The 27071-nt window shown below is 50.2% G+C and overlaps 1 protein-coding gene across 1 annotated transcript; it reads left to right on the top strand.

Moving 5' to 3' along the window:
• The first annotated feature begins 2848 nt into the window (after positions 1 to 2848).
• Positions 2849 to 27071, top strand: LOC130144657 (cystathionine beta-synthase-like). Its single transcript, XM_056328680.1, has 16 exons — positions 2849 to 2860; positions 4577 to 4731; positions 8611 to 8717; positions 11049 to 11183; positions 12616 to 12695; positions 13945 to 14076; positions 15341 to 15410; positions 16676 to 16767; positions 17879 to 18004; positions 19044 to 19128; positions 20761 to 20866; positions 21464 to 21535; positions 22774 to 22908; positions 23474 to 23582; positions 24320 to 24404; positions 26914 to 27071. Exons 1-16 carry the CDS (start codon positions 2849 to 2851, stop codon positions 27009 to 27011), a joined length of 1599 nt encoding a protein of 532 aa, XP_056184655.1. The 3' UTR covers positions 27012 to 27071.

The following is a 27071-nucleotide window of genomic DNA, read 5'->3' as shown; positions in this document are numbered from 1 at the left end:
TGTCTGGAGAGCTTGTGCATTCTCCATCCTTGGAGGCTTTCAAGACCCAGGAGGACAAAGCCCTGAGCAGCCCAGGCTGAACATAGTGCTGACCCAGCTTTGAGCAAGAGGCTGGACTGGGGACCTCCCGAGGCCGCTTCCAGCCTGGGTCACTCTGTGATTCTGTTAAACTGATACTGCATTTGTCTTGTTTAGTGACAGAAATACCATTTTTTTTTAAATAAAGCAAAAAAAATGGCACTTTGCTTTGAACTGGCAAGTTCACATGTAACTCTGCCCTGCTGAATTAATCTTCTTTTCTCTCGGTCTACTTAATGAGCGTCTTGATCTTCTTCCCTTCCCTATCAGTGCAGTCTGATAACCTAATAACGGTAATCTACCTGCAAAGTACTCTATAAATGTTGGCCTATGATCTTTGTCATACGTTTTCTGTAAGTGGCAGCAGCTGCAGAACTGCATGTTAGCATGCCCGGTCTCTTGGCTTGCCTGCCAGCTCCAGAGGATATTGCCATTTATCCTTTGTCCGGCCTTGTGCCGTCTCGAGCTTGTCTGTTTAGAAGAGAGTAACGGGACCGTTGCAGGACACCTGCAATAGGTCAGGTGTATTCACCAGCTGATCAGATGATAGTTGCAGCTTCAGGCAGGGCTTGGGGAGCAGTCCCGGCACAAGGTAAGGGGTTTGGTAACTAAAAGAGGATGTGTCTTCATTTTGTGATATAAGGTGACTTAAAACTGCACTGGAGGCAGCACGGGGAGAAGTTTGCACTGGACATTGCTCCTCCCAGCCATCTTTGGCTGCAGTCAGACTGTCCACAGTGGCCCCATGTCCCTTTCTGCCCGCACTTCCCATCCAGCCTGTGTGTTCAAGGGATGTGACCGCTCAGACTGTCAGCAGGGGAGCAGCTTGCGGGTGTCGTGTCAAGGCTTCTGAAAGATATGGGAAGGTCAGATTCCTCCCAGCCTTTGGTACTATTTCAGGTCATCTGCCCCCTCACGTAGACACTATTGGGGTTCCTATACTTCAGGTGATTTTTAAGGTTACCTTCAGAACTACTGTGGTTTAGACATACCTTAATTTAAATATGAATCCAGACCATGGGCATAGTGATGCAGAGATTTTAGTGATTCATAACCAGAGGGACATCTGTGCAGTTCTGCAGGCACCATGCCAAGACTTAACCAACCCTTGAGGAGGTACATGAAAAATCCTCCAGCAGAGATGAATGTAGATGTTGACCTAGTCAAGGGCCAGATCTTGTTTCTTTGTTCTCTGGGCATCTAGAAAATAAACCTGTATCCATTTAAATGAGTGAACAAGTGAAAACCCCATTCTTGCCATTTTTTTGTATCAGATGTTAAGGGAACTGAACACAATGAGCAGAATGCAACCGTATTTGAGAAGGTGGAAAGCCAGTAATGCTCTTCCTTCCATGAAGTCCTCCTGTACCAGCCACCTCAGCATGGCACACACTGCCTCCCACCCTTGGCTTTCAGGCAGGGTTGGCTGCTCCTGGCAGGGGTGATGCTGGGGCTGTGGCACTTCTCAGTGGTGGCAAGGGAGGTGCTTGGAGCCTGCTGTTCCCAGGTGGGTGCCTGAGGGCATCAGGCTGCTCCTGAGCCCCTGGGGAGGTCATCCACCTTCACCCAGGTCTTGGCAGGTGGCTGTCCCTGCAGCCAGACACGTGGTGTGGGTTCCCCCTCTGCTTAACTGAAATGTGAAGTGGCTCTGGGCCCTCTGCCCTAAAGTGGGGGTGCAAACCCCCGCCTGGAGGTTGGCCAGTGGCACCGGCCCCTCTCCATCGATTCCTGCAGCTCTGCCAAGCTGCCTCCACAGGGAAAGACTGGGCACAGGCAGCCTGCCCATGCAGCAGGGGCTGGGGGCGAGAGGGGGCTTGCATGGGGCCCTGCAGCCAATGCCGGCCTCTCTCGGGGCTGGCACCCACCAGGCAGGGAGCCACGTGCCAGCAAAGAGGGAAAAGACTGGCAAAAGCAGCCCTAATAATTTCAGCCCTCTCCTCTCTCTCCACCCCACCACAAAATGGTTGAGATGGGGATCACCAGAAAAAAAGGAAAAAAAAAAACAAACTCGTAAAATCTAGTTTGCCAGCATTTTGGTTACTAAACGGTGACCTCAGTTGTGAAAGCATGCTAATTGCCTCTGATATGCTGTGGCTTATCTCTTCTTTATCCACAAGTGACTTTTGCTCCTTCCCAGTTAATTCATTAGGTAAACAGGGATTTGCTTGGGAAGATACACTCAAGGCCAACACAAATCCTGGCTTGCAAGGAAATGAATTTATTTTTTTTTCCTTTAATCCCTTCCAAGAAGCAACAGATTTGGCGGTGATGGGCAAGAGCACTGGGAGGCAAAGTCTGCCAGGAGAGTTTTTGTCAACTGCAGGGCTGGAGCCATGTTGGCATGACCGCCCTGCACCCTCGTGGTCTCTCGCTGATTTGTGAGGCTGGGGTTGGTGTCTCCGGAGGAGGAAAAGGCAGCTCAGTGCCTGATGCGGGGGCAGCTCGCTGTCCCCTGCCTGCCCTGCTGCCTCAAGCCTCGGTCACAGGGCCAGGCAGCGACACAAGGCTGTTGACCTCCATCTTCAGAGGTGCCCTAGGGCCTCTGGCTGAGAAGAAAGCTTGGCTGCACACCACGGGCTATTTCAGCACTCTGCCGTTGCTAGAATAATGGTGTGGTGTATTTTTGTGTTTCAGGGAGCAAACCGCAGCCCCATCCTCCCGGCTAGTGGGGAAAGCACCAGGGAAGCACGGCGCTGATCTCAGGTAGTCCTGCCGCGCTGCTTCAGAGAAGCTCCCAACGAGTGGGTGAAACGAACAAGCAAGCAGGAGGATGGCAGAAATGGTAATTAAGGTTGCCATTGGGCTCACATGTTGAGCCACAAATTAATTAGATTATCAGGACCCAGCCATAACAGTGTGCTGGCTGCTTGCCTGGCCGCTGTGAGTCAGCTGGGCTTCGCAGGCGCTGCCGGCAGCCCGGTGTCTGGGGAGGTGGAGCGGTGGCTGTATGGCCTGGGATGAAGGTGGTGCTCTGCAGACACGTCGGCCGCCGCTATCTGTGCTGCGCATGTCGGCTCCAGCCTCCTCCGGTCATCGGTCATCGGCCTGGATTCCCACCCCGGGGCAGTAGCTAGAGTGGGCTTCCCACATCCCCTGCCCTTCTGCAGGCAGCCCTCTGCATTTGTGTCACTGGTTTGGTTCTGTCAAATTTCAAAATTATGTCTTTGAACTTAAATGTAGAAGGACGGTCCAACACCGTGCCCTTGAGAATTTCTAGTACGGTAACGTTAATGAGAGCATTACACTTGCTGTAATTGCAGAACACACCACTGCAGTAGTGCAGGAAGGTAGGGCAGGCTATGCTACAACAAGCAGGTTAACATCAACTTTCTTCACCAACCAAAGACAGACACAGGTCTCCAACCACGACTCTACTTAGCTGCAAGGTCCCTTTAATTCCACAAAGTCCAAATTGAAGCAAATTAATTCTGTGAACAAGCCAGAAAGGAAACTTCCGTTTACCAAAATCATGTGTCTTTTGTCCATGCAGCTGGTTTCCTTGGTGCCAAAGGGTGGCTGGTGAATTGCAGAGAGGGTGACACCAAAGCTCCATGTAACCCTCGTTTCTGCTGTTGGTCAGTAGCAGATGCCAAGAAGAGACTATAAAACCAGACTCCTCTTTTTCTCTGTATATGCACCAGCAATACAGAGAAACCAGCTCAGCACATTGCCATGTTCACAGAGCATAGGTACCATTAGGGCCAGTGTGTTTGAAAGCCACTAATGAACTCAACCATTGAAGACCTGTTTAACCCTTTTCTGGTTCCACTTTTTCCTGCTCTGCTCCTATAGTTGTTCCTGATAATTTCATTTTGCCATACTATTTGATGCTGAGATACAAAGTGTGTGTCAGTCACCTTTGCCAGATCCCCCAGGATTTACAGCCCGCTCTCACCACCAGCCATCTATCTGTCTCATTTCCAGTCTGATGAATTTTCCTCCATTTAAGCTGTTTTACTGTGGAGCTTGCTCTGTACCTCTGAGCACCTTTGCTGCCTTTCCCTGATGTTTTGTTTTTATCAATATTTTTTTTCATTTTTAATACACTTGAATGCCAGAGTAGAGGTATCCTCTGGCCCTTTAAGGCCCACTACCACTGTACAAATATTCTCAACTTATTGCTGGGCAGACTCATCTGCAGTTTCTTCACTGCTAGGGTGGAAAATACTGCTCTTGACCAAACAATTAAATACAGCGCACCAAATTTTCTAGTGGAGGGGATGCTTCAATGTACATTAGAGCAGGGGAAGATTTACCAGAGGTGGTGGCCAGATGATGGTTTACCATGTACGTGGTCTAGCGTACCACTCTGAAAGAGCAATTTTATGCTCTTTCTGTTAGAACAGAATTTTTGACATGCTGGTAGGGGTGCCCCATGCAGGCTGGCTGCCCTGCTTTCACACACAAACGTCCTTTCTTGCCTTTGACAATCATTGCCCAGATGCCCGCCTGCCCGCTTTTCCTACCAGGAGGCTGAGTCTCTGTTTCCACGACACAGGAGCTGACCAAGACGTGCCTGCTTGTGAATGGCAGTTGTGTGGGAAGTCAGGAAAGCAAAGCTGACAGCACATGGATTCTTCCCAACTTGCCCAGTAAGTGCACGTGGACAGCTGCAACGCCTGCCACCAAGTCTCCACACTCCTGTATGCCCTTGTAAGTAATTCTTTCATGCTGGTTATTTCAGAGTGCAGACAGCTCGGTATCTTTTTCTGAAGATGAGGGACTATTGTTACATACAGGATGGTTATGACCAGAAGTCAGTAGTTAGACAATACGTTATGTTAATGATGGTTTATCTTCCAGAAGGCAACACTCATCTAGTATCTCCTTTCCAGGAAGAACTTTCTCACTCCCTTTAATCTTGCAGAAAGATGTAGCTGGCTCAAGACTCAGCTCTGTGTTTTCCAGCACAGATTTATAAGCATCTGCTAGTTTGGGGCATCTTGTTTTAGAAGAATTAAGGTGAACATATTTCAGAGGTACATTTCAACGAGGGACTTGTACACTTCTGCAAAAGGGACTCCATGAGATGTGGTGCTGCACAGCAGAAGTGAAGGCACTCCCAACAGCTAGGCACTCGCAGAGATGCAGCAATGGCTCTCCTGCCTGTAGCGGAATGCTTGCGTACATCCCAGAGTTGTTGCACCCATCCCATTGTACAGCACAGTCAGTGAGAGCCGTGCAGTCACCAGTCGAAGGGCTGCAGCTTGGCTGCCCTTGTTCATTCAAGCAGTTGGAAGCTGTGCGTAAGGACATTTCAAAGTACTAACAACGTCTTTACCAATGGGTAAGAGACCTTAATGAAAAGAGATTACCAGTGCCTGGGCTTTTAAATAAGCAGAAAATGGCTCACACAGAGGTTGGCCCCTCTCTATAAGCTGCCCAAGAGCTCAGTGCAAAGCGAAGTGGTTGCTGCGAGTGGTTCCTGTCCTCACAGCCATGGGTGTCCTCCCAGGGTCAGGTAAGCTGCTAAAGTTCCCAGACTAGACTCAACAGGAGGTGCTTTAACGGCCCAGCAAACCAGACCCAGGCAAGCTATTAAAGGTGAGGCTGTCCTATAAATATCAGGGGAACTGAGGCCAAGCCCAGGCTGTGCCAAAGATGTAAAATGTGAACTCAGCTTGGCATGTGAGGCAGTGGAACCCACAGGAGGTGCAGCACTGCTCTGCATGGACGCCTGCTAACCAGGAGTGGCTGAGGGAGCTTCAGATGGCATGCCAGGCAGGACATGGCCAGAGCACAGCCACCAGCTGGCATGTGTTAAGCCCAGAACTGCCTCTGGGCCTGACCCATGAAGGAAGGAGGAGTGGTCTCCACAGCCTCAGAGCTGATCCAGCAAATGTGCATCCAGGTGTCCACCCAGTGCAATCCCTGCAGCGAGCGCCCAAGGAGAGGGTCAGCTCTATTCAGTCAAACTGTTCCGGGTTTTTTCTCAGTTATTGCTGAGCAGGTTACTATTGTTTTTTAGCAGTTTAGCATCAGGGTGCCACAGGGCAGCAAGGCAGAGCAAGTGCCAGGACCCATCCTACCCTGCAGCCAGATGGGCAGCTGAGGGGGGCATTGGGGCAGCCCCAGACCTGGGCACAAGGCAGCTCCCTGGCGAGGGGGTCTGGCTGAAGGGGCCTATGCAACATCGCTGGGACTGGGATTGAAACATAACGCACTGTACAGCAGTGAAGAAAGTACACTGGGAAACATCACAGAGTTTCTCTGACTTTGCAGCAGTGCATGGAAGGGCTTGTTGGTTTCCTTGTTCTGGGTAAACCACAGTTGGCAGCCAACGAAGCAAAAATCTCTGGACTTTCTGAGATTCTCATGTGAAACCTTGATTGGGTTTTGGGGGTAGAAGCAGAGGATGGGGGCAGAGGGAGAAAACAAGGTGTTATTTTAATTAAGAATATTAACTATTTAAATCTTTCCAAAGATACAGAGGTAGACTAGTTCTGATATCCCTTGAGCCAATTGTGACCCACCATAACCTCAGCAAGAATCACTTGGTTTGCGAGGACTGGTTTTCCCCTGGACATCTTACAGAATAACATACCATGAGTAAAAACAGGAATCCTGGAGAGCAAACATCCTTGTCTACTGCCATCTTGAACTGACACCAGCAGCTGTAGGACTAGTGTCCCCACCACATCCTTTAGGAGCACCAAAGGCATTTTGCACAAAACCTTGTATTCCCCACAGACCTGCTGCCCTCAGGCACAGGCACCAGCTGGGGATGGAGGCTGACCATATTACTATTGTTTTTGTAGTAAAATATGGTAGTGATTAGGTAAGGAATTTGATAGGAACTGCAGAAAATTTGCCCCAGAGTGAGAGAAAGGCTCTTCTTTTTAGGGGATGCTAGCTGGTAGCAATGCAAAAGAGCAGTCTGGTTTCTGGTTCCCACCTTTGCCCTCCCAGCAAGGCTCGTCCCAGCATTCAGGGCAGCACAGGCTGCCTCACCCTTCCCCTTGCCAGGGTCCACCGCTGCAGACCCCGGGGCTGCGCAGCACCTCACCACACCACATCATGCCCTGCTGAGGTTCAAAGGGCATGGTAGCATCTCATTTACCACAATTATGAGCTGCAGGTAAATAAATGGCCTTGCTTGCTTCTCCTGAGCTGACTTTCTGCAATCTAGATGTAATATGCAGGTTGCTCACTTGAAAGCCAGGCTCTAGTTAAATGCCTCAGCTGCAGCTGCAGCCTCCTTGTGCCATGGCTCAGCCCCACTGAAATCCCTGGGCATTTTGGTGGCTTTTAGAGCAGATGGAAAATGGCTGCAGCTGTGCAGAAAGCTCATTCATTGAGTTATTGCCTCACATTTACCAGCACTCAACAGAGCTTGTGGCGTGCACGGTAACACTTCCCAGGGAGGGAGAGGGAACAGCATGCGTATAAAGCTCCATCATTTCTGAGCTTGAGATGTAGGGAGGCTGGCTGCTTTTGGTAGTAAAGACCTACACTAAACCACTATCCCTGTACCCTTGCAAAGCAACAAGTGTTTATATCATGCTTGCAAAACCCAGGGGGAGGTGTGTGTGTCTCTCTCTCTAAGTAAATCAGTGTGTCATCACTGTACCATATGAACTTTCTGTCAGCAGACAGCCATCTGCCTGGCTGTGGTAGCAGACAAGGATAACTTGGGTTCAAGGTTCGAAGGATGATAGTAAGTGAGAGCTGTGCAAAGGAGAGCTGAGTATTGAGGGAGTGTGGCTTTGTCACCCCACTCAGAGAGAGACATGCTGGCTGTCAATGCAAGGCATTTGTGGCCCCAATAAACATAACCCTTATCGATCTTTTCCTTCTGTCTTCTAAAAAGTTCAAGGACATGAGTTCCCTGGCTGCATGGCCAGATGCGTTTGCTTGTGTGTTGGATGAGCAAGTCTTTTTCATTCTGGTTGCAATTTCTGTGACTTGGTTCTTGGCTTCTGCCAGAGTCTGCCAGAGACTAGCAAAACCAGGAGGCTGAATTGCACTGATCCAAGACCTCAGTTTAATTATTTGCAAAAAAACCTCCAGAGTCCTCTGTGGCTTGAGCTTTTCTGATTGCTTGGAGCCATCCTTGCAAGTGTGAGAATCTTGGCCAGGCAAGCAGCGGTTGGCCCAGAGATAGCTGAAAATGTGAAAAGTGGAGGTGGTGCTGGGTAGGACAGAGGAAAGAGGAGGAGCCTTGTGTTGTGCACGGCCTTCTGGTTTTCTCACCCACTACATAACATCCCGAGGCTTGTCAGTTCTTCTCACTTCACTCGGTTACAGGCCTTGCCTAGGGTCTTGGAGAACAAGATATTTCAGAACAGCCCTGAAAATTAATTACATTATTTTTTATGCAAAAGAATTAGTAAGTCATTGTAAGAGTGATAGAAAACCATAACTAGCTCCTGTTGCTGTTAATTGTTCATAGGGAGTTTTTCTCTTGGAGTTGGGGTGTCTCTTGGTGGCCTTTCTAAAGTTGCTGAAACCTCACTCATTTTATCTTGGTCCGTTTTGCACAACAGTTGCTTTGATGTGACTTTGTCTTTTTTTCCCCTTGCATTATTTCAGGCCAGAAGAAACGAAGATCTTGCCCAACATCCTGAAGAAAATTGGCTGCACCCCAATGGTCCGAGTCAACAAGATTGGGAAGTCCTATGGGCTCAAGTGTGAGCTCTGTGAGTGTCCCCTTTCCACCAGGTTTTTCCATACCATGAGGTGAGGGTGAGGGGCGGTGTTGGAGGGGAGCTTCAGAAGAGGCTTTGTGGAGAGCAATCACAGATGGGGAGGGCCAGATGTAGCCCATGCTGAATGCTCCCACTCATTGGGTTACACGACAGTCATTTGTCAGGCCAAACAGGTGGTTTCAAGCTGCAATGAGCAGGGGGCTAATGGTAGTGGAGGCATCTCTCCTCCCAGATAACTGCAGCATAAACTCAGAGCAGAGCTGGGCTAAATTTAGGGATGGGTGATGAGCAGGGATGCTGCAGCACCCGTGGTAGCATGCGGCATGCACAGGAGAGACTGGCCCAGTCTTCCCGAAACATGGTGTCTGGGACAGGGCAAAGAGGATGGTAGGATCCTTCCCAAAGCCTGCCCGGGCAGAGGGAGCAGTTCAGGCTGCAGGAGGGACACACCACCGTGGCCCCTAGATGCCAGGCAGAGCTCCCACATGAGGGGACTCTGCTCTGCCGTGGCATCGTCTCTGCCAGGTCAGCTGGAGCTGGGCCAGGGACTGCTGTCTGCTGCACCACTGTCCCGGGGGGAACAGACAACTTCCCTTGAGGACCTTCCCAAAACACAGCCCCGGTTAGAGCAGCGAGGGTTGCAGACAGCTGGGTTTATTAAAGACATGTGTGTTGGGCCCTGGTGCTAAAAAGCCAGGCCAAGGCGCTGGCTGCAGGGCCAGGTTTTCCAGCAGGACCCAAGTCCTCCTCCAAGGGAGTGTTAGCGCAGCGTTAGTGCTGTCTTGTGTAAGGGCTGGGTTTAGCCTGGTTCCCCACAGACACGAGGATGACAAGATGAAGCTGCCTCTGTGCATATGGACTTTTCAGTCTCCTTTCCTATAACTTTTAACCCTATTAATTAATTTCAGCCAAAATAGGCAGGAAGATGGGTGTCTCAGAGGCAGTAAGATTCACGAGTGTCGCATAGCTGGGTAGGGAGGAGGGACTTGGTGGTCCTGTTTGGCAGCTGGGGATCCACACGGCAGCCAGCCTCCCCCGGGCGCTTCAACCAGATCCCTTTGTGGGATCTGGGATCTTTGGGCCCCTAACCCTGCAACCTCTTGCATTGCACCGCTTCTCACTTCCCTGAACGAGACCTCGGGGGACCGTAGGGGACAGTGGAACAGAGGTGGCAGAAGCAGGAGGACAGGTCTGCAATGTCTGGTCCACCTCTGAAGCAGGCTGTCCCTTGGAGGACGTCTTGCTGGGGCAGGCACCTTAGGGGCATGGGAGGGTTTGGTGCAAACAGCTGCGGGGAAGCCGAAGAGACCCTGTTTGCTGGGATGGTGTCTCCCTCCCATGGTGCAGGAGGGGAAGGAGAGCAGGGCAGGCAGCAGCTGCAGGGCCCTCTCTGAGCTGCAGATCAGCACAGAGCCTCTTACCAAGCAAATATTCAAACGCTTGCAGCGCTGCTGCATCAAGGAAGCAGTTGCGGTTAGATGTGATTACTTTCTAATCTCTTTGCCTCCAGGGATCTCTGTGTAGCTGAAGTTTTGGCACTTCCCATTACAGAATGTAATGATGAGCACAAGATTTTTTTCCCTGTTCTGGCTGCTCATGTACTGGGTTGATTTCTCAGCTTCAAGTAGCTGTCTTTGCTAGAATTAAGTGACAGACACCCTGAAACTAGTAATTTCTCCCTATTGCCCATAAAACAGAGCTCAGTACCGTCAGTTCAGGTGTAGCTGCTCATCAAAACCTTGGTAAGAGGAGTCCTGCCCCGGGTGTTAGCGGTGTGGAGGGCCTGGTTAGGAGCCGAGGTGTGCCTTGCAGTTTTTCTTTATGGCACCCCACCCAGGACTACAGATCATCCCTACAGAAGGGCACCTCTTTAGCTACCTACCAATAACTGCCATGCCCCAGGAAAGGCTGAGACCTTGCTGTTAACCTGACAGTGCCTTGCTCAGAGAAGAGTCCTCAAAGCAGGGCAGCAAGGTGTATCATACCGGTGTGGGACCTTCCACCTAGCAATCACTGTATGTCCAGTTGATTTTAAACCCACCCGGGATTTACCAGGCCTGCCCGCTGCCTCCAGGGTGCTGCAGGTAGACGAAACATGGGGGAAAGATGGACTATGGGCAGGTATGATGATGGGTAATACCATGACGAGTGGTGGCACCCTGTAAGCAGATGGTGAATGGGCTGCCCTGAAACAAAGGACCATCCTGCAGGGCAGGAATGTGTGTCCTCAAATAACTGCAGCAACGGCTGGGGGGAGCAAGGAGCTGATGCTCCCCCGGGGTGCAGCTCGTCCCTGACAGAGGTTCCCCTTTTAATTTCCAGTGGCAAAATGTGAGTACTTCAATGCGGGGGGCAGTGTGAAGGACCGCATCAGCCTGAGGATGGTGGAAGATGCAGAGAGAGCTGGGATTATAAAACCGGGAGACACACTGATTGAACCCACTTCAGGGAATACAGGTGGGAAGTACAGGGATGCTCTCTCTGCCTGGGTACTGGGCAGGGTGGCATTTCTGAGGGGCTGCAGGAGGGGCAGGGATTCAAAGAGCTCTTGCACTTGGAATTACAAGGCCAGCTTGGGGCCCTGCGGCTCTGGCTCCATCCTCCCTTTGGCTCCCCTCATAGTGGCCATGGGCATCCTGGGGTGCTGAAGTGCCTCATTGCTGAAATTCCCAAGGGTCTGCAAGGGTCCCATGCCTGCACAGGCATGCCCAGCAGGTTACCTTGTGGCAAGACAAACAGCTTCAGCTGGAGGAGCTGGGGCAACCCCAGGTGTTTTCAGGCTGGAAAGCTCTTGAATATTCAGAGGTTCCCAGAGACAGTTTCCCTGACGGGCTAGAAGATAAATAATCTATTTTTTTTCCTTGTCATCCTGCTCAAGCACTAGACAATGTATGTCTAGTATGGGGTATGAGATGAGGAGGGACAACAGAGAAGCCTCCCCCCCTATTTTGCAGCCTGCACAGGACCACGGAAGCAAGTTTCCACGTCTGTTTGCTGCTCCCTTCACCAGCGCCCCTGCCCCAGCAGGGATGTGTGCATAGCATGATTTCCTGCAAAAAGGCCCATCGGAGGCTGTCAAGGCACTCTGGATGGAGTTGAGGCCGTGTCCCTCGCTGTGCTCCCTGCCTCCCCCCCACTAGTCATGAAGAACAGGACTCATCTCTAGGAATTTTGCTCCTTACTGGCTTGTTGCTGCAGGAACTCCAAAGACAGCCCCTCTTGCCCTGGCCACCCCCACCCCCACCTCCCCCAGACACTGGAGCGAGGGGACCTGTGTGCCCCCAGGGCTGTTCCCCAGGTGGCTTGTGCTGGCTCCCTGCCCACCCGGGGCAGCTGGGCAGCACCACGCTCCCTACAGCCACTTGAGGGGACATGCTGCTCCAGCCTCACCTTCCCTGTCTAGCTGGGGAGCAGCTGGCTCCATCCATCATCCCCAGTGAAACTGGAGCAGAGGTCCCCTTCACTTGCTCACCACAGGGTGACATGTGCAGCTTCGTGTGTACATCCCCCCAGCTGCGAGCATTTGAGGGGGAGGGGAAGGCACTCCTGAGCAAAATCACCTCTCTCCTGTTTTGGAAAACAAAGGAAGAGGTCTGAGCCTCAGTGAGGGGAAGAAAGCACTCCCCAGCCTTGCCATTTGCTCTGTGCCACGCTAACAGACTCCTGCAAGCAAGAGGGAAACTTCAGCTTGGCTCGCCTGTTAGTGCATCCTCCCACGCTCTTGGCACATCCCAAGAGGCTTGCGGAGGATACCCTCACCTATAGCTCATCGGTGAACATTTCTAGGTTATGTTCGCTGGCAGGAGAGTGGAATGTAGGAAACAACCCACGTCGGTTGGCCTTGCCAAATGCTGTTGTCAACCAATTCCCTTTCCTCCTCACCGCCTAGGAATCGGGCTGGCACTGGTAGCTGCAGTGAAAGGTTACCGCTGCATCATTGTCTTGCCGGAGAAAATGAGCATGGAGAAGGTCAGTGCTCTGTACGGTATTGCCCCACAGCCGGGGAACATCTCCTTCCTTGTCTCTCTCTGACTTTCCCTTTCTAGAGATGGAGTGCCCCCTCCTTTAAAGGGTAATGAGCCTTGCCAAGCACACAGACATAGCTTTGCAGTTGTTCAGAAGACTTCCTCTTGATGAAAAAAAGCACACTGTGATGGCCTGGCTGATCATCTAGCGTCAGCAGTGCAGCTGGGCTCACATGTTAGCCAAACATGGTGCACGGGTGCAGAGAAATGGAGCAATACCTGCTGTCTGTGAGGGCAAGGGCTGGATGGAGCAGAGAGGAGGCAGGCAGGTGCCAGGGCTCAGCTGCTGGTCCTGCTAACTTCCCCTCTGACATTTCACATGTCATTTGGTGTCTCTGTGTCTCTGCAGTTGTCTTTAACCTGGAGACACTTATAGTTGTCTGAGCCGCTTTCTTGAGATGGTGGAGTCAAGTCGCTTGCACGACAGCTGATGACCAGATGAAACTGCTATCCTGGAGATGGCAGAAATCTCCACCTTGGGGAGCCAGAAGCCTCACAAGCTGTTCAGCTGAACTCATGCCAGTAAAGCCAGACCTGGACCCTGACTTGGCTCAGAGCTGAGCCCTTCTCCAAAGCGCCACCCTCATTTCAATCTAAATCTCACTTAAGCTCAGTCTGGATCAGATGCCACCTCCAGCTGCCATGGGCTTCATCTCCAGGCACCCCAACACTCACCCACCCTTCTCTTTTGACCCTCTCTCCCCCTGACAGCCGCATCTCCCAGCAGATTAATACTCTGGGGATGATTTGCAGTTGCTCCTTCCCTGTGCTTGGTGAGGGGAGAGAAGGGACATAGGGCAGAGACAGCTTTAAGACCTCCTCCTTGCACGCAGGGGCTCAGACCATAGCACACAGGAGATGCTGCTCCTCCCTGCAGTCCCCTGTGCCCCTTTCTCCGTGCACCAAGGAGCAGCACAGTGTTAACCTCTGCTGTGTCCCCAGCCTGCCCTCTGAGTAGGACAGGGCACGTGGCCAGGTTTGAGTCTGTGTGTCAGCTTCAGGCAGGAGGCCCTGGGTGCCAGGACAATGTCAGAGATAGTATAACTGAGAATCAGACATTGTATCTCCAAATGCCAAATGTCTCCTGCATGCAAAGCTCCTCTGGCATCTGACGCTGCCTTGTGCCTGCAGGTTTGGATTACCATCTCTGTGTGGGATTGGTTGTGTTACATCTACTTTCTTCCCTCCCAAAGGTCGATATTCTGAAGGCGCTGGGTGTTGAAATTGTGAGGACCCCATGCACTCGTTTTGATGCCCCAGAGTCTAACATTCGTGTTGCCTGGAAGCTGAAAAGTGAAATCCCAAACTCTCACATCCTGGACCAGGTAAAATGCCAATCCTCCACTGACTCTCTTTCCAAACACAGTTTGTGGCATGTGCTCCGAGTGAATCTTTGGGGGCTTTGTTTAAACTGGAGACGGAGACAGGTTTTGTCAGTGTTTTATGATGTTTGAAACTTAAGCACTCTTCTGTCAGGCACGGAGTGGCAGAAACAAAATAAGGGTCACTTCCAAACCTGTAATGTTTCTGCCAAAGCTGGATGTGGGTGAGGCTGGGTTTTCTTGCACAATTCAAAACTCAAATTGCTTCAGATTTAACTTTGACCTGAAAAAAAATCATTTTTTTTATGCCTGGCTAGCAACCTCTGTCCTGCCTCACAAACAAGCCTTATTCTGTAAAAGGCAAACACTGCTGTTTCACACCAGTGGTTCTTGCAGCACCGGGTCTTGTGCAGGAGGGCACCTCCTCCCTGGGTCTCACCCTGCTGCAGGAAGGCATCCCTATGGCAGGTAGGCAGCCCCGGTAGTGCAGAAAAGTCAGTGAAGTTCCTTCCTTTTAAGAAAAAGGGAGCTCAGTGTCTGAATATGCTTTTCAGAAGCAGCCTGGTCTATGGGTGTGAATATGGGGCTGCACACATTTCAGTGCTGTGCTTGTGTACCTTCTGTGGTAAATCCCTCTGCACAGGTAGGACAACTGCTCTGGCCCACAGTTCCCAGCCACCTGACTTGCTGCACTGCCAGCTACAAATGCCCCTAAGTGACAAAGCAGCTCTCAAAAATGGGAATAGATAGGATACTTGAAAAAAGTTTTCTAATACGGCTTTTGAGAAGGGATTTTTTTTGGTTTTGGGAGTATTGTGAGGTGGTGTTTTCAACTTTTCCAATGCAACAGTAAAGGTCAAAATGCTTCTAGCTAAGCAATAGCTAAAATACCAAGTAGCTTTCTTCCCTCTGGCAGCTAGGGCTTTAACAAAATAACCAGATCCCACAAAACCTGGCAATGCAGCGTATGGGACAGCCGCACCATTCTCATACTGAATTGATACCAAGTGACAGGTAGCAAGTGTTTGTGGGCACATTTAATCTTCCAGTGTGGTCAAATCCCAAATGTCCTTGGAAATCTGTCTCGAAGTGACAACCAGGAGGAATACCTGTGACCTGGCCTGGCTGGGTTGCAGTCCACCCCTTGCCAGCGAGAGGAGGGAGAAGTTGCATGCTTTGGGTAAAGCTCATCGGGAGCTATTGCTAGTTTGGTATTTGTCCTATGCTTCACACAGTAACTCATGCTGTTCTCTGTTGAAATAAACAGTACCGAAATCCAAGCAACCCCCTGGCTCATTACGACACCACAGCTGAGGAGATCCTGGAGCAGTGTGAAGGTACTGTCTGCGCTGTTGCTTCTACGTGCTGAGGATGTGCAGAGGGCTACAGCTCTCTCTCAGAGGCTCATTGGACATCATTTATTGACCTAAATGTCTAGAAAAACAGCCAAAAAGGCTTCTGTAGGTGAAGGTACCCTTAATAATGTTGACACGCGGAGTGTTACAACCTCTCATAATCCACTCCAGACACACCTGAGCCTGCAGGGCTTCCCTGCTATAGTCTCCCATTTCAAAAGCCTGAGGGAGGACACCAGAGGCTTAACAAATTCAGTTTCTACCCAAGGAGGAAGAATGAGGTCTCTTGGTGGCTACAACATCTCTGCAGCCTGTCAGCTGAGAACACAAGATTGCCCAAGAGACCTCACGGGGGAATATAAATCCATCAGGGCCTGGCAGGCTGTGTCTGATCCAGCACACTCATTTGCAAATCAGAATAGACTGAAACTTCACAGACTAATGACATTTGATGTGATGGCTGGGGGAGGATAAAGGACTATCCCAGTCCACGTCTGTGCTGATAGAAGTGAAATCTGTTGCCAGTACTGAGAGCACTGCAAAATGTAAACAAGACTTGGGGGTTTTAACTGGAGAACAGTTATCATAACACTAAAGCAGTCGGGTAGCAACAGGAGCAAAAGAGTCCCAGTGTTCCCTCCACTAGTGTGTTTAGACTTGCTCCTACTGGCTGCCAGCTGTGAATTACAAGTCCCCTTTTCCCAATGCAGTTGCAGCATAAGGCTCTGAAGGCCTGACTGATTCTGTTCCTACCAGTCCTAAATCAGTATAATTTTGTTGCTGCCAGTGGGGCTACATCTGACCGGCACAGGTGCCGGGGCAGAGCTCTGCCATCTCTCCACTGTGAATGTTAACACTAGCTGAAAACTCGTGCCTGTTAATAGGTGCTGCTATTCACATGTGTGTTCGCTTTAGTGTGGCGTGGTTCGAAAAGGCTGGAAGTGCTGAGATACTCCTTCCCCCTTACGCCAGTAGATGCTAAAGATGTGAAAATCATGGACACCAGTGGAAGATTTGCAGGCCATCTTCAGCCCTCTGTGCTGAGGCAGGATTAACTGTGGTCAGATCCTGCAAGCTTATCTGAGCTTCTCCGCAGGACCATGCTTTGGCCGCTAGCAGAACCTCTGCCTGTCCTTCCTGCACATGGGGTTCTAGCGGCTGAGGGACACGGGGGCCCTGAATAAAGGGGAGACTGTGCTGGAGGCCATGCCGGGTCCCTGCAAGCTTCTCTCTTCCCTGACCTGCAGGCAAGGTCCACATGGTGGTGATTGGTTCTGGCACAGGAGGCACTGTCACTGGCGTGGCCAGGAAGCTGAAGGAGAAATGCCCAGAATGCAAGGTAAGCTGGGAGGCAGGGCTGCCCACTGGGAGCCATGGTCCCCCTGGGTTCTCCTGCCTGTGCTTTTGATCAATCCTAACCCCATGGCTCACCTGAGCTAGCAGTTGTTGTCTCCACCTATTTGTTTTTTCACAGCAAGCTTGGCTTTTGTTGGAAGCAATTTGGTGTTACGCTCAGCTTGACCTAGATCCATCTGAGCTCCTTAGAAGTCAAAGGCTCCACAGCCCCATTAACGATCCCACCTGCCTGGTGGTCTTTGCTGATATCCACTGCAGAAGTGGCTGGCCCAGGTGACAGCATTACTGCTCCCAGTTAATCCACCTGCTGAAAGTTTCCATTCTGGCAGCTCTGAAGGGAAGAGTGCAGACTCTGCAAGTGCTCCTCATCTGCTGTCGCAAGAACCTCCATGCTTCATGGTTGACACCAGTCATAGATGCTCATTCTGCAGAGCTTGTGCTTCGAGGCAGACTGGAGACTTGACAGTTACCACTTCTCTGGTGTAGCCAGTGTGCGAGTGATCCCTGATCCACCAAACACAAATCGAGATGGTGTGGACCTGGGCATTGGATTACCTCACTGACTGCTGAAGCTTTGTCTGGGGCAGTTTCACCACCCCTTCTTAAGCTGTGTGCTGAGGGAAGCAATCTCAGCCCAGACATAAAGTTATAAGCAACCAGGGAGGTGTCACTGTCAGCCAGCAGAACTAGATTCAAAAGTTTGCCTGTAGCCACCAGTTTCCACAGGTTTGAGCTAGCTGGCTGGCTTTGCACTGGAGCGGATTAAGGAGCACTCACGCTGTCCTAAGGGCTGAGGTTTGGAAGTAGCAGATGACAAAGAGGCACGGACAAACACCTTGAGAGTGATAACATTTTAAGCCACCGGTCACTTCTTCGGCAGCTGAGCACTACCTAGGATCTATCTGAAAAACCAATGGGGAGCCGTACCCTTTTATCCTGGAAGCTCTCCATACTGCCAGTGGATAGGAATATCAATGAGTATCACGGGAAGAAAAACATTGGTGATAAGGGTGTGGGTAATTTTTGCTTTGACTTGTATATTTGACTATTTCTGAACTCCCTTTGTGGTTTAACAAAAATTCCTTCCATCAAAGATCATCGGTGTAGATCCCGATGGCTCCATCGTCGCTCTGCCCAGTGAGATGAATAGGACAAACACCACAACCATCGAAGTGGAGGGCATTGGGCATGACTTCATCCCTACTGTCCTCGACAGATCAGTAAGTAGCTGTGTGGTGAGTGGCCTCTCTCTCATCTTTAGCTTCGCATACAGCCTACTCCCAGGTTCAGAGGTACCAGCTCTGGCACCCAGCTGTGGCCCAGCCCTAAGGCTACTTGTAAACCTTGCTAGTGCAGAATAAGCTTGTTGGAGGGGGGGGACTGGGACACTGGCAGTAAAGCATCTCTCCGAGTAGATCTGGGTATGGCTGATCTAAAAGGAGAAGGCAAATACAGGGGCAAGCAAGGAGTATGTCAGAGTACCAGCCTCCTCAGCTCAGCCTCACCAACGCTCGGAGCGCACCTTTTTCACTGTGCTAACACAGAAGACAGAAGCGGTCAGTGCTGAGGCTGCTCTTCATCACGCTAGCATTTCCCAAGCCTTCGCTGCCGCAGGCACCACATGCACACAATAGAAACCTTGTGCCATTTATGGGCTGGAAGACAAGATGCAAGCTGCATAAGACAATGAACCTCATACCGCTTCTTGACAAATTTCTTCTCATTGTATCACTTGCCACCAGGCACAGAGCTTTAAAGCCCTAATTCAAGCTGCCTGTTTCCCCTGGCCTCATTGTTAGAAAGGTTCCCCACAATCTCAGACCCCAGACTCATTTTGCTTTCAGATGTTAACTGCACCTCTGCTGTTGGCATGTGGCTTTAGAGCTGTGGCCTGTAATAACCCCAAACTCTTTCTGTAGTTGGATCTGATTTTGTCTGGCAAAATCTTGACCATTGATGTAGCTTAGCCCGGAACATCATGAACACCATTCCCTCTCCTCATCCTGACTCTGGACCTGTCAGACATCCCTAACTCTCCAAGGAAAGAGCGCTGGCTGGAAAAGCTAGAGTGGGTGCCTGCAAGCAAGGAGACATCCTCCAGACCAAGGATGCCCTGAGAAATATATTTGCTTTCAACAAGTGTGGAAAGCAGCTCAAAGCTGCCAGATGTGATAGGCGTCAGCACCACAGCATGCCTCAGAGGGTCGGGACAGCCTGAAATAACATCGCCAAGAACCTACCTTCCTGCTTTCTCTTCAGGTGGTTGATCAGTGGTATAAATGCAATGACAGAGACTCGTTCCTCATGTCTCGCAGGCTGATCAGAGAGGAGGGATTGTTGTGTGGTAAGTACCAATGACAACAGTTGCTTCTCTTAAACTTTCTGAACCTCATCTTTTTGGGATCAAAACACTTCAGGGTAGGTGCTCTCTGCATTTTGTGTCTGCTAAGTTAACAGGGCTGGGTAGCCGAACCTCAGGCTGGTGTGTAGGTCACTGTAGACTTCAGAGGTGTGGCAGTAGACGTGTGGTCTGGGATCTGACTCATCGGCCACAATAATTATAGAAGCAATAACTCTCCTCTTACTGGAGCACTTTTGCACATGGAACTGGATCTTCAGGCCGAAGACCTCTTCTTGGCAGTGTAGTGTTACACAGGCTAAAGAGAGGATTAATGGGACTCACGGCAGGACGGGTGGGCTAAAACTGTCATTCTGCTAACAACACTGTGAAGCTATACTCTGTTGTTAAACGGTTGCCACACTAGAAGTGCCAGGTTTGGACCAGGAAGGTTTGAAAGTCAAGAAAGTGTAAGGTGTTCTTACTGGGTATTTCTCCCTGTGACAACAAGCTGTAAGTGATCCCACCAACTTTCCAAAATGAACAGGTGCCCTCAGACAAGCCCTGCCTGTACCCTAAGAACCTCTATAGAGCATCAGCACTTTTTCAGCCTTCCCTGCCACCAGGCAGATAGCTATAGGTTTGCATCCAGGACCAGACAGACAATATGTAGGCTTGTGGTTACAGCTGATAAAAGTCCTGAGCACTCACATCGAAGGAGTTTTGAAAAAGATCTGGTCATTTGTAATGAAATGCTTAAACATTGATTTAACCTCGCAGGCACAGCGTCACTGTGTTTCAACAGAAAGCACTTGCTGAACTCAACTATGATTCGTGAATAGCTTCATGTTCCCTGAACTGCATTTTTCAGGGCCTTTCCTCATTTGTTTGAAAAATGTGACCTGGTGCTAATTAACCTGCTGTAAAATACGTGCTGCCTTGAATGCAGTGTGTAATTGGCACACAGATAGTGGAATGTGTTTGACTTCCAGTACTCAAACTACTGGTGGAAGAATTGCCTCTGTAAAGCAGGGACCTGCTTTCCCTACGTGCAGCAAACCACATGCGTGCACACAGACACAGGGAGTGTTTAAGTCTTCGCATCACGTTGGCCTGGTATTCCAAGCATGAATGTAATGTTTATGTTTTTTTCAGTCTTTACAATGCATTTAAAGCCAATCTTTTATTGTCAAATATGTCAGCCAGAAGCTCCAGGTTTGGCATGGTCTTCTCCTCACCCAGAGGAAGGGTGCGGCATGGGCAGCAGTGGTATGAATGTCCCTGTATTGAATGGCACTTAGCCAGTCTGCAGAGCCACCACAAGAAGTGGTTCATGAAGTTCATAAGGTCACTCTTACGCCGCCTCAAAGGCCCGTCACCAAGAGCCACCATATGAGCACGTCCCTTCAGTCCCTGCATCTTCCTGACCCTAAAGCCTACAAGGCAGAGGAGCTGATTGTCCTCCCTCTCCCAGTGTCTTGAGCTGCCCTGGTGTACAAGGTGCCACCTCTGCTACAGCTTTGCCTGGGCACCCCTGTGCCGTTAGCCAGGGCAGCACTGTGCCCCACACGTCAGGACCGTGGCCCTACACCCTGGGCAGCCCCAACGCTTTTCTATCTCTTCTTCGTATCCACCCAGGTGGCAGCTCGGGCAGTGCCATGTCGGTCGCCATGCGGGCTGCCAAGGACCTGAAGGAAGGTCAGCGTTGTGTCGTCATCCTGCCCGACTCTGTCAGGAACTACATGTGAGTTTCTCGCTTCCTCGCCTGCTTTCCAGCATCATGACAGGAGCTCCCATAGCCCTCCCCCTCACTCTCTGCATATGGCCTGGGTCGAGGCCATGGGGTCTTTTAGTGGCATGAGCTTAGCACTGCTGAGCCCAGGTGATGTGGGCTGCTGGAGAACCACCCTGATAATTCTGGTACCATGGTGCCCAGACTGAGCCCAGAGCTGGGAGCCTCCCTTGAGCAGCTTACAAGAATAAAAAAAAAACAAAACCCAAAACAAAAGGGAGAAATCTCATACCACTATGGCAAACATCAAGGGCTGGGTGTTGGGACACTTGGGTTTTATTTCCTCTTGTCACTGACTTGCTGCACGGAGCAGGAATCAGTCAAGCTACAGTTTTTGAACTTGCATGCCTAAAATTAGGAAGGCAAATAGCTGGCATGCTTCTAAGAGTTACTGAGCACCCGCAGCTCCCATTGACCTTAAAAGGGGCTAAGAGCAGCCAGCTGCAAAAATCATGGGAGCCCCAGGGCAGTGCTGTGGTCTAGTACATGAAACAAAGCACGACTTCTTCTGGAAGGCTCACAGACTCGCTCTTTGTTGGTGATTTCTAGGTCCAAATTTTTGAATGATAAGTGGATGACAAAAAATGGTTTCCTGAATGACGTCCAGGAGCACAAGCCTTGGTAAGACAACTTCCACTGGTATAAACTGTACTAAGGGGATCAGCTTTCTGCGTCTGGAAATTATTATCTTCAAAGGAAAGTATGATCTTTTAGTATTTAGAAAAAACACCATTAAGTCCAGATTCCTCTGGGGAGGCTGCAATAGCAGCTCCTCTCTTTTGAGTGGTTAGGTATCTCCGTTCTCCAATCAAAGTCTATAAAGGACAAGTCTCCATCCTAAAGTTGCCAGTCTGCTCCCACATAGCAGTTACTGTCCAGGCCACCTAAACCCTGCAGAGAAGAACAGATAAGGTGGACACCTAGCTCCACTCACAACCTCCTCTCTCTACTCCACAGCTGATGTGCAAAGGAACATCAGGACAGTGGGGAGATGGGTCCCTCATGTAGCAAACACCCATTCAAACAGGTCTGGAGGTCTTTCCAGGGACAGGGAACAGTAGATTTTCATTTTCCAGAGCTGCGGGCCAGGAAAGATGACCAACTCAGCTATCTTTTGGATGCCATGGGAAGAGTCCCTTCAAGGCAGGGAAACTGCTGATGCCAGTTGACACGTGGCTGGGCAAATGCCAGTTGTTTAGAAAGCACCTAGTCTCACCTTAAAGACAGCATGTATTACTGATGTCACTGGTCCTTTGGGTTAATATAACCAATGGTTATTCCAAAATATTTCCTAAAAACTTCATTTCCAAGGCCTCTTGTTCCCAGCTAGAATTGCTCTTGGCCCTTCCAGCCTGTAGCGTTGCCCTGCCTTTTCTGCAAGGACGAAGGGCTGAGATGAGTTGGGAATTGCCCATCGTCCCCAGCAAACAAGCATAGCTTGTCCCTCATAAGTCACATGAGCATCTCTGCCAGGCCGTTTCCTGGAGAGGCTGCAAATGCTGCATTTTGAGAAGCAAGGATGCAAACCAAAGAGGCAGAACTGGTAGGCCGCCCCACTCACAGGCTTGCAAAATGAAGCCCTCAGCAACTTGCTTGGATTCAGGACAGCTCAGCACCTTGCCAGCTTCTGGCCTCAGTCCCACTGCTGGAGTTGCATGAACACTGGGTGTAGGGAAAGAGCTTGGCTTCAACAAGACCTGGCCATGATGGACTTGTAGCATTACTGCTTTGGGGACAGGAGTGGGGTGAGCTTTGCAGGCAGGCGGAATATCTCTGCGTGGTTGATCTCATCCCTCCTGGCCTTGCCTCCCTGAGCACGGCAAGTTAACAGCTTAGTGCTGACATTTGTCTTTCAACAGGTGGTGGAACATCAAGGTGCAGAAACTGAATCTCTCAGCCCCTCTCATTCTCCTCCCAGAAGTCAGCTGTCAAAAGGCAATCGAGATCCTCCAGGAGAAGGGATATGACCAAGCTCCTGTTGTTGCTGAATCAGGGTAACTATTTTTACTCATTACAGAGATGGCCATTCACATAGACAAAGCAGCTATGATGAAGCTAAAGAGAAAGTCCCGTTTACTGATCCATTAACAGGGCTCTTGCATTGGAATCTGCAACGCATATTTTTAAGATATCATCTGCTTCCTTGTGAATATTCATTAAGAAAACTCCCTGTAAATGAGCTAGTTAAAGTGAAAGACAAATCCAGTGCCCATCAGACTCAGCAGAGGTTGGATCAGTGCACAGGCAAGAGGAGGTCAGAGGAAAGGTGAAGCCTGGGTGGGAAACCCATACAAATAAGCAGCTGGAGACCCCACAACTTTTCTTTCTCCCGGCTGCTGAGCCCTGGACTACAATGCCAGACTTTAACTACTGTCAAACCAACAGTTTGGTCAGGACAATGATCTTCCTGTCCTGCTCAGATGAGGAGAAATCTGGTGCCTCCTGCTGATGGCAGCAGCAATTTAGTCACTGACTTCAAGGGGAGCAGTTCAGCCCCTACATAAAACATGTGCCCTAGCTTAGGTCTGACCTTTTGGAAAACTCCCTGTTCCCTTACAGACTTATTTTGGGAATGGTGACCCTCAGCAACACCCTCACCTCAGTGCTGGCTGGAAACGCACAGTTCTCAGACCCTGTTACGAAGGTCATCTATGACCAGTTCTCAAAGGTACCACTAAGGCTGTGGCTGGTGACAACCACTGTCCAGGGATGGGGAGAGGGGGAGAGGTGCACCACCACCCTGAGGTGTGACAACAGCTGGGAGAAGAGGTCAATGAAAAGACAGAGGTGAAGGGAGAGAGAGGTGGGAAGGTGATGGTGACGTCATGGAAATGAGAATAAGGACAGGCACCTGCAAAAATGCTGCTGAGCCTGTGGCGTTCAGAGGTGGGAGTTTTCCTGCCAGGAGCAAAGTGTGTGACCGTCCACTCCCAATCTTACATTGCCAGAGGATTTCATCCAGCTGGGGAACCGACACCCTCTGAAATCAGAGCCCAGCCATTGCCAGTGCTCAGCAGGGCTGGGGCAACAGGCATGGACTGCCAGGACACTGAGCAGGTCCTGTGGGCGCGCAGGGGAGGGGTGCCTGTCCAGAGATGGAGTGAGGTAAATGAATGGTGTTTTAGGGGAGCTGGAGCCATCACCTCCTGTTGGCCCCTGGAGGCCCTTTGGGCTGGAGGCAGACAGTGCTGTATTTCAGCTACAGCAAAGCTGGGTTTTCAGGCTGCCTGCATCCCCTCCCATCTCTCCAGAAATAGCACGGATGAGTGAGGCACACCTGATCATGGTCCAGTCGGGTGCCACTCTGCCCGCTCGCTGCTACAGTCAGAGGCAGGAGTCAGGCTTCGCACCACTGTCCTCTAAATGTGAAGTGAAACATAAAATCTCTCTTTTTATCCTGTTTAGATTGGCCTGGAGGACAGCCTTGGAAAGCTTTCCTGCATCCTGGAGAATGATCATTTTGCTATCGTTGTACACGAGCAAATGCAGTGTAGGTATCTGCAGAAGCACTGTACAGGCTTTGTACAAATGTTTGAGAGTGGAAAGGGAAATTCTCAAACTGAGCTTGACAGGTATCAGTGCAGCTGCCCCACACGCGCAGCCCCTGAGCCTTTGCAGGAAGGATTTCTGCCCCGTGGCCCTGCAAAGCCCAGGAACTGCTGGCTTTTCACCCGCTTCCTTTCCTGACACCACAGGGATGAGGGGAGAGGGAGGAAGCCTTAGCCCCAGGAGCCGGGGACCAGCACACTTCTGGATGTGTGTCCTGCAGGAGTACTTCCCAGATCATGGCCATGGGATCTGTGCTGTCCCCCCATGCAGGGGTGATGCTGAAGCACCCATCAGCTCCATCCCTTCCCCTCACCTTATAGTTTCCCGTGGAAACCCACCTTTGGGGATGGGAATGTTTTCATTGTGGGAATTCATCTCGTCCCCTCTGACAGCTGAGGTGGACTGGAAGCAGCTTGGGGTGCAGTTCCTTTGCTGTGCAGCTGTAGGCTCAGGCCTCCAATACTTGTTTAATCTCTTGACTTTGAATTCAAATCAGTGCCTTGCTGGTTGTGGGCAACAGAGGAAACAAGGGGGAAGTTTGGGACCTTCATAGACTTAGTATCCCAAGGGCAAGGTCGAAAGGAGCATTTGGGCACATTACATCATGCCTAGGTGGAATTCAGGCATGAAAATGTAAGGGAACAGACAACACAGTCTTTATCTGACTGCTTAAAGACCTGCTGTGCATGCCCAGAGGCTGCGCCATCTCCTCTGAATGCCCCTATTCCCACCCGCCACCCCTGGAGGTGCAGCCAAGAGCTGTCCTTATGCCTGTGTGCCCCAAGGGGTCTGGGTAAATTGATATGCTAAGGGATCTTTCCTGCTGGGTGCTATCAGACACCTACCCTGGAGGCCCAGGGTAAGTTGAGAAAGCTGAGAACAAATGTGTGGGATCCTAAGCAAGCCTTGTGGCAGGGGCATGAGTCGGGAGGCACAATGCTCACTGATGCACGCAGCATGGGGCATCTGTGTTTGAGCCTTACCTGGACCCCGACTGGGTATATGAATGCTCTGCCAATTCGGGAGCACCGTTAGGCTAGTCCAATAAAGCAGCCGTACCAGCAGCTTTGACTTATTCTCAAACCACTGTACGGCCACCCCCTCCTCTGTGAAGCAAACCGACCCAATAGAGTCACAGTCACATGCCGTAGGACCGCATTAGCATGAGGGTTGCTGACACATCCATGGCAGCAGGGATCACGCCTTGTTGCTCCTTTGACCAAAACAGGTATGGTGGCAGACACTGTTCTGCAAATCTGACCTAACACACCTTTCCAGTACCATTATACTGTAGAACTTCTAGAGGTACAAATTTGGCCTTATCTTGAAGGAGTTGCTTTGTTTAAGATGTTAGCAACACTAAAAAAAAAAGCAGTCAGAAGACCCATGCTTAGTTCTTCTAAATTAGAGCTGAAGGGTGTAATTATACTGATTGTATGGGATTATGCATTGAACATGCAAAGCATTCCTATGGTAAGCAGCATACAATATTGCGCTGTATTGACTGCCATCAAAGGGCTGCCTGCTGAACTCGGGGTGTCTGAAATCCACCGTGTGTAAACAGCCCAGCCCCTCTGCTTGTATCTCCGTGGCCTGCTGCCCTGAAGCTCCATCAACTCTAAAGCTGGCTTGCAAGCCCAGCCACGTTCCCACAAAATGTCGCAGACAAAAGTCTGTCATTCAAAACTGCCTTTGATGTCCATTTCCAATTGTCTTACAAAAATAATGCTAGGCAGAATTCCCTTTCTCAGCCATGCTGCCATAAAATAATGAAAATCTGTTTTGTGTCACATTTCAATATAAAATAAATAGGAGGCTCAAATTAAATGATACCCACCAAAAACTATCAGCCAGCTGTATGCAGTGCTTCTTGCTCTGTTGTTCACACAACAATCATTTTCTTTTCCAGAGCTGCTGTCTTAACACTGTCACAGTTACCTACTTATTTGTAGTTTTCTTCCCATACCTCTGGAGCTTGCATTTTATCTCGTGTTTGGACTCTGGTGGCTAGTTTTACTTTTATTTAAGAAAACATTTATCAGATAGTTAAAGCAATTGTTGCAATGCTGTTTTATTAATGATGGTGTAGGATAAGAACAGAGTAGAAAGGGTCTCGCTGCTGCTCTTAAAGAGTCTCATTAGTTTGGCCTGAAAAATTTTGTGGTGATAGAAGCAGGACTGGAACAGAGATTTGATGAAAACAACTGGGAAATTAAGTTTCCTGCTCTGGTAAATGTGCAATTTTTGCAGCTAAAACCTCCCTTATGTGATCCCAGCAACACACCCAAGGCTGCATCAGTCATTTCTGTTGAGGCAGAGTGGAGCCAGCTGCTGTCCCCGTTAAGGTTTTCTTTTAATAAACCAACAGCAACCTCTGCACAGCTGGTGGGGGGTGGTCTGTGTATTCTTTTTTTTTCCCCCCACTAAACTGGCATTTTCTGTGCTTACAGTCAATGGAAATGGCAGTTCCTTCATGAAGCAGATGGTGTTTGGTGTGGTCACAGCGATGGACCTCCTCAACTTTGTCAGCAGAAATGACAAGAAGTAGCGCAGTAGCTTGGCTGCACCCACCTCCCCCCACCCCCCGGCACAGGCAGCTGCCCCCAGC

Source organism: Falco biarmicus, chromosome 2 (assembly GCF_023638135.1).
Source record: "Falco biarmicus isolate bFalBia1 chromosome 2, bFalBia1.pri, whole genome shotgun sequence".
Taxonomy (NCBI): Eukaryota; Metazoa; Chordata; class Aves; order Falconiformes; family Falconidae; genus Falco; species Falco biarmicus.
Note: the sequence above shows the minus strand (reverse complement) of the source record. Positions and strands in the feature narration are given on the sequence as shown.

What these genes read in the sequence shown, in the direction of transcription:
- LOC130144657 (XM_056328680.1), top strand. An exon ending in CCTGTTGTTGCTGAATCAGG is followed by an intron (nt 22,909 to 23,473) that starts GTAACTATTTTT and finishes GTTCCCTTACAG; the next exon opens with ACTTATTTTGGGAATGGTGA. An exon ending in TGTACACGAGCAAATGCAGT is followed by an intron (nt 24,405 to 26,913) that starts GTAGGTATCTGC and finishes CTGTGCTTACAG; the next exon opens with TCAATGGAAATGGCAGTTCC.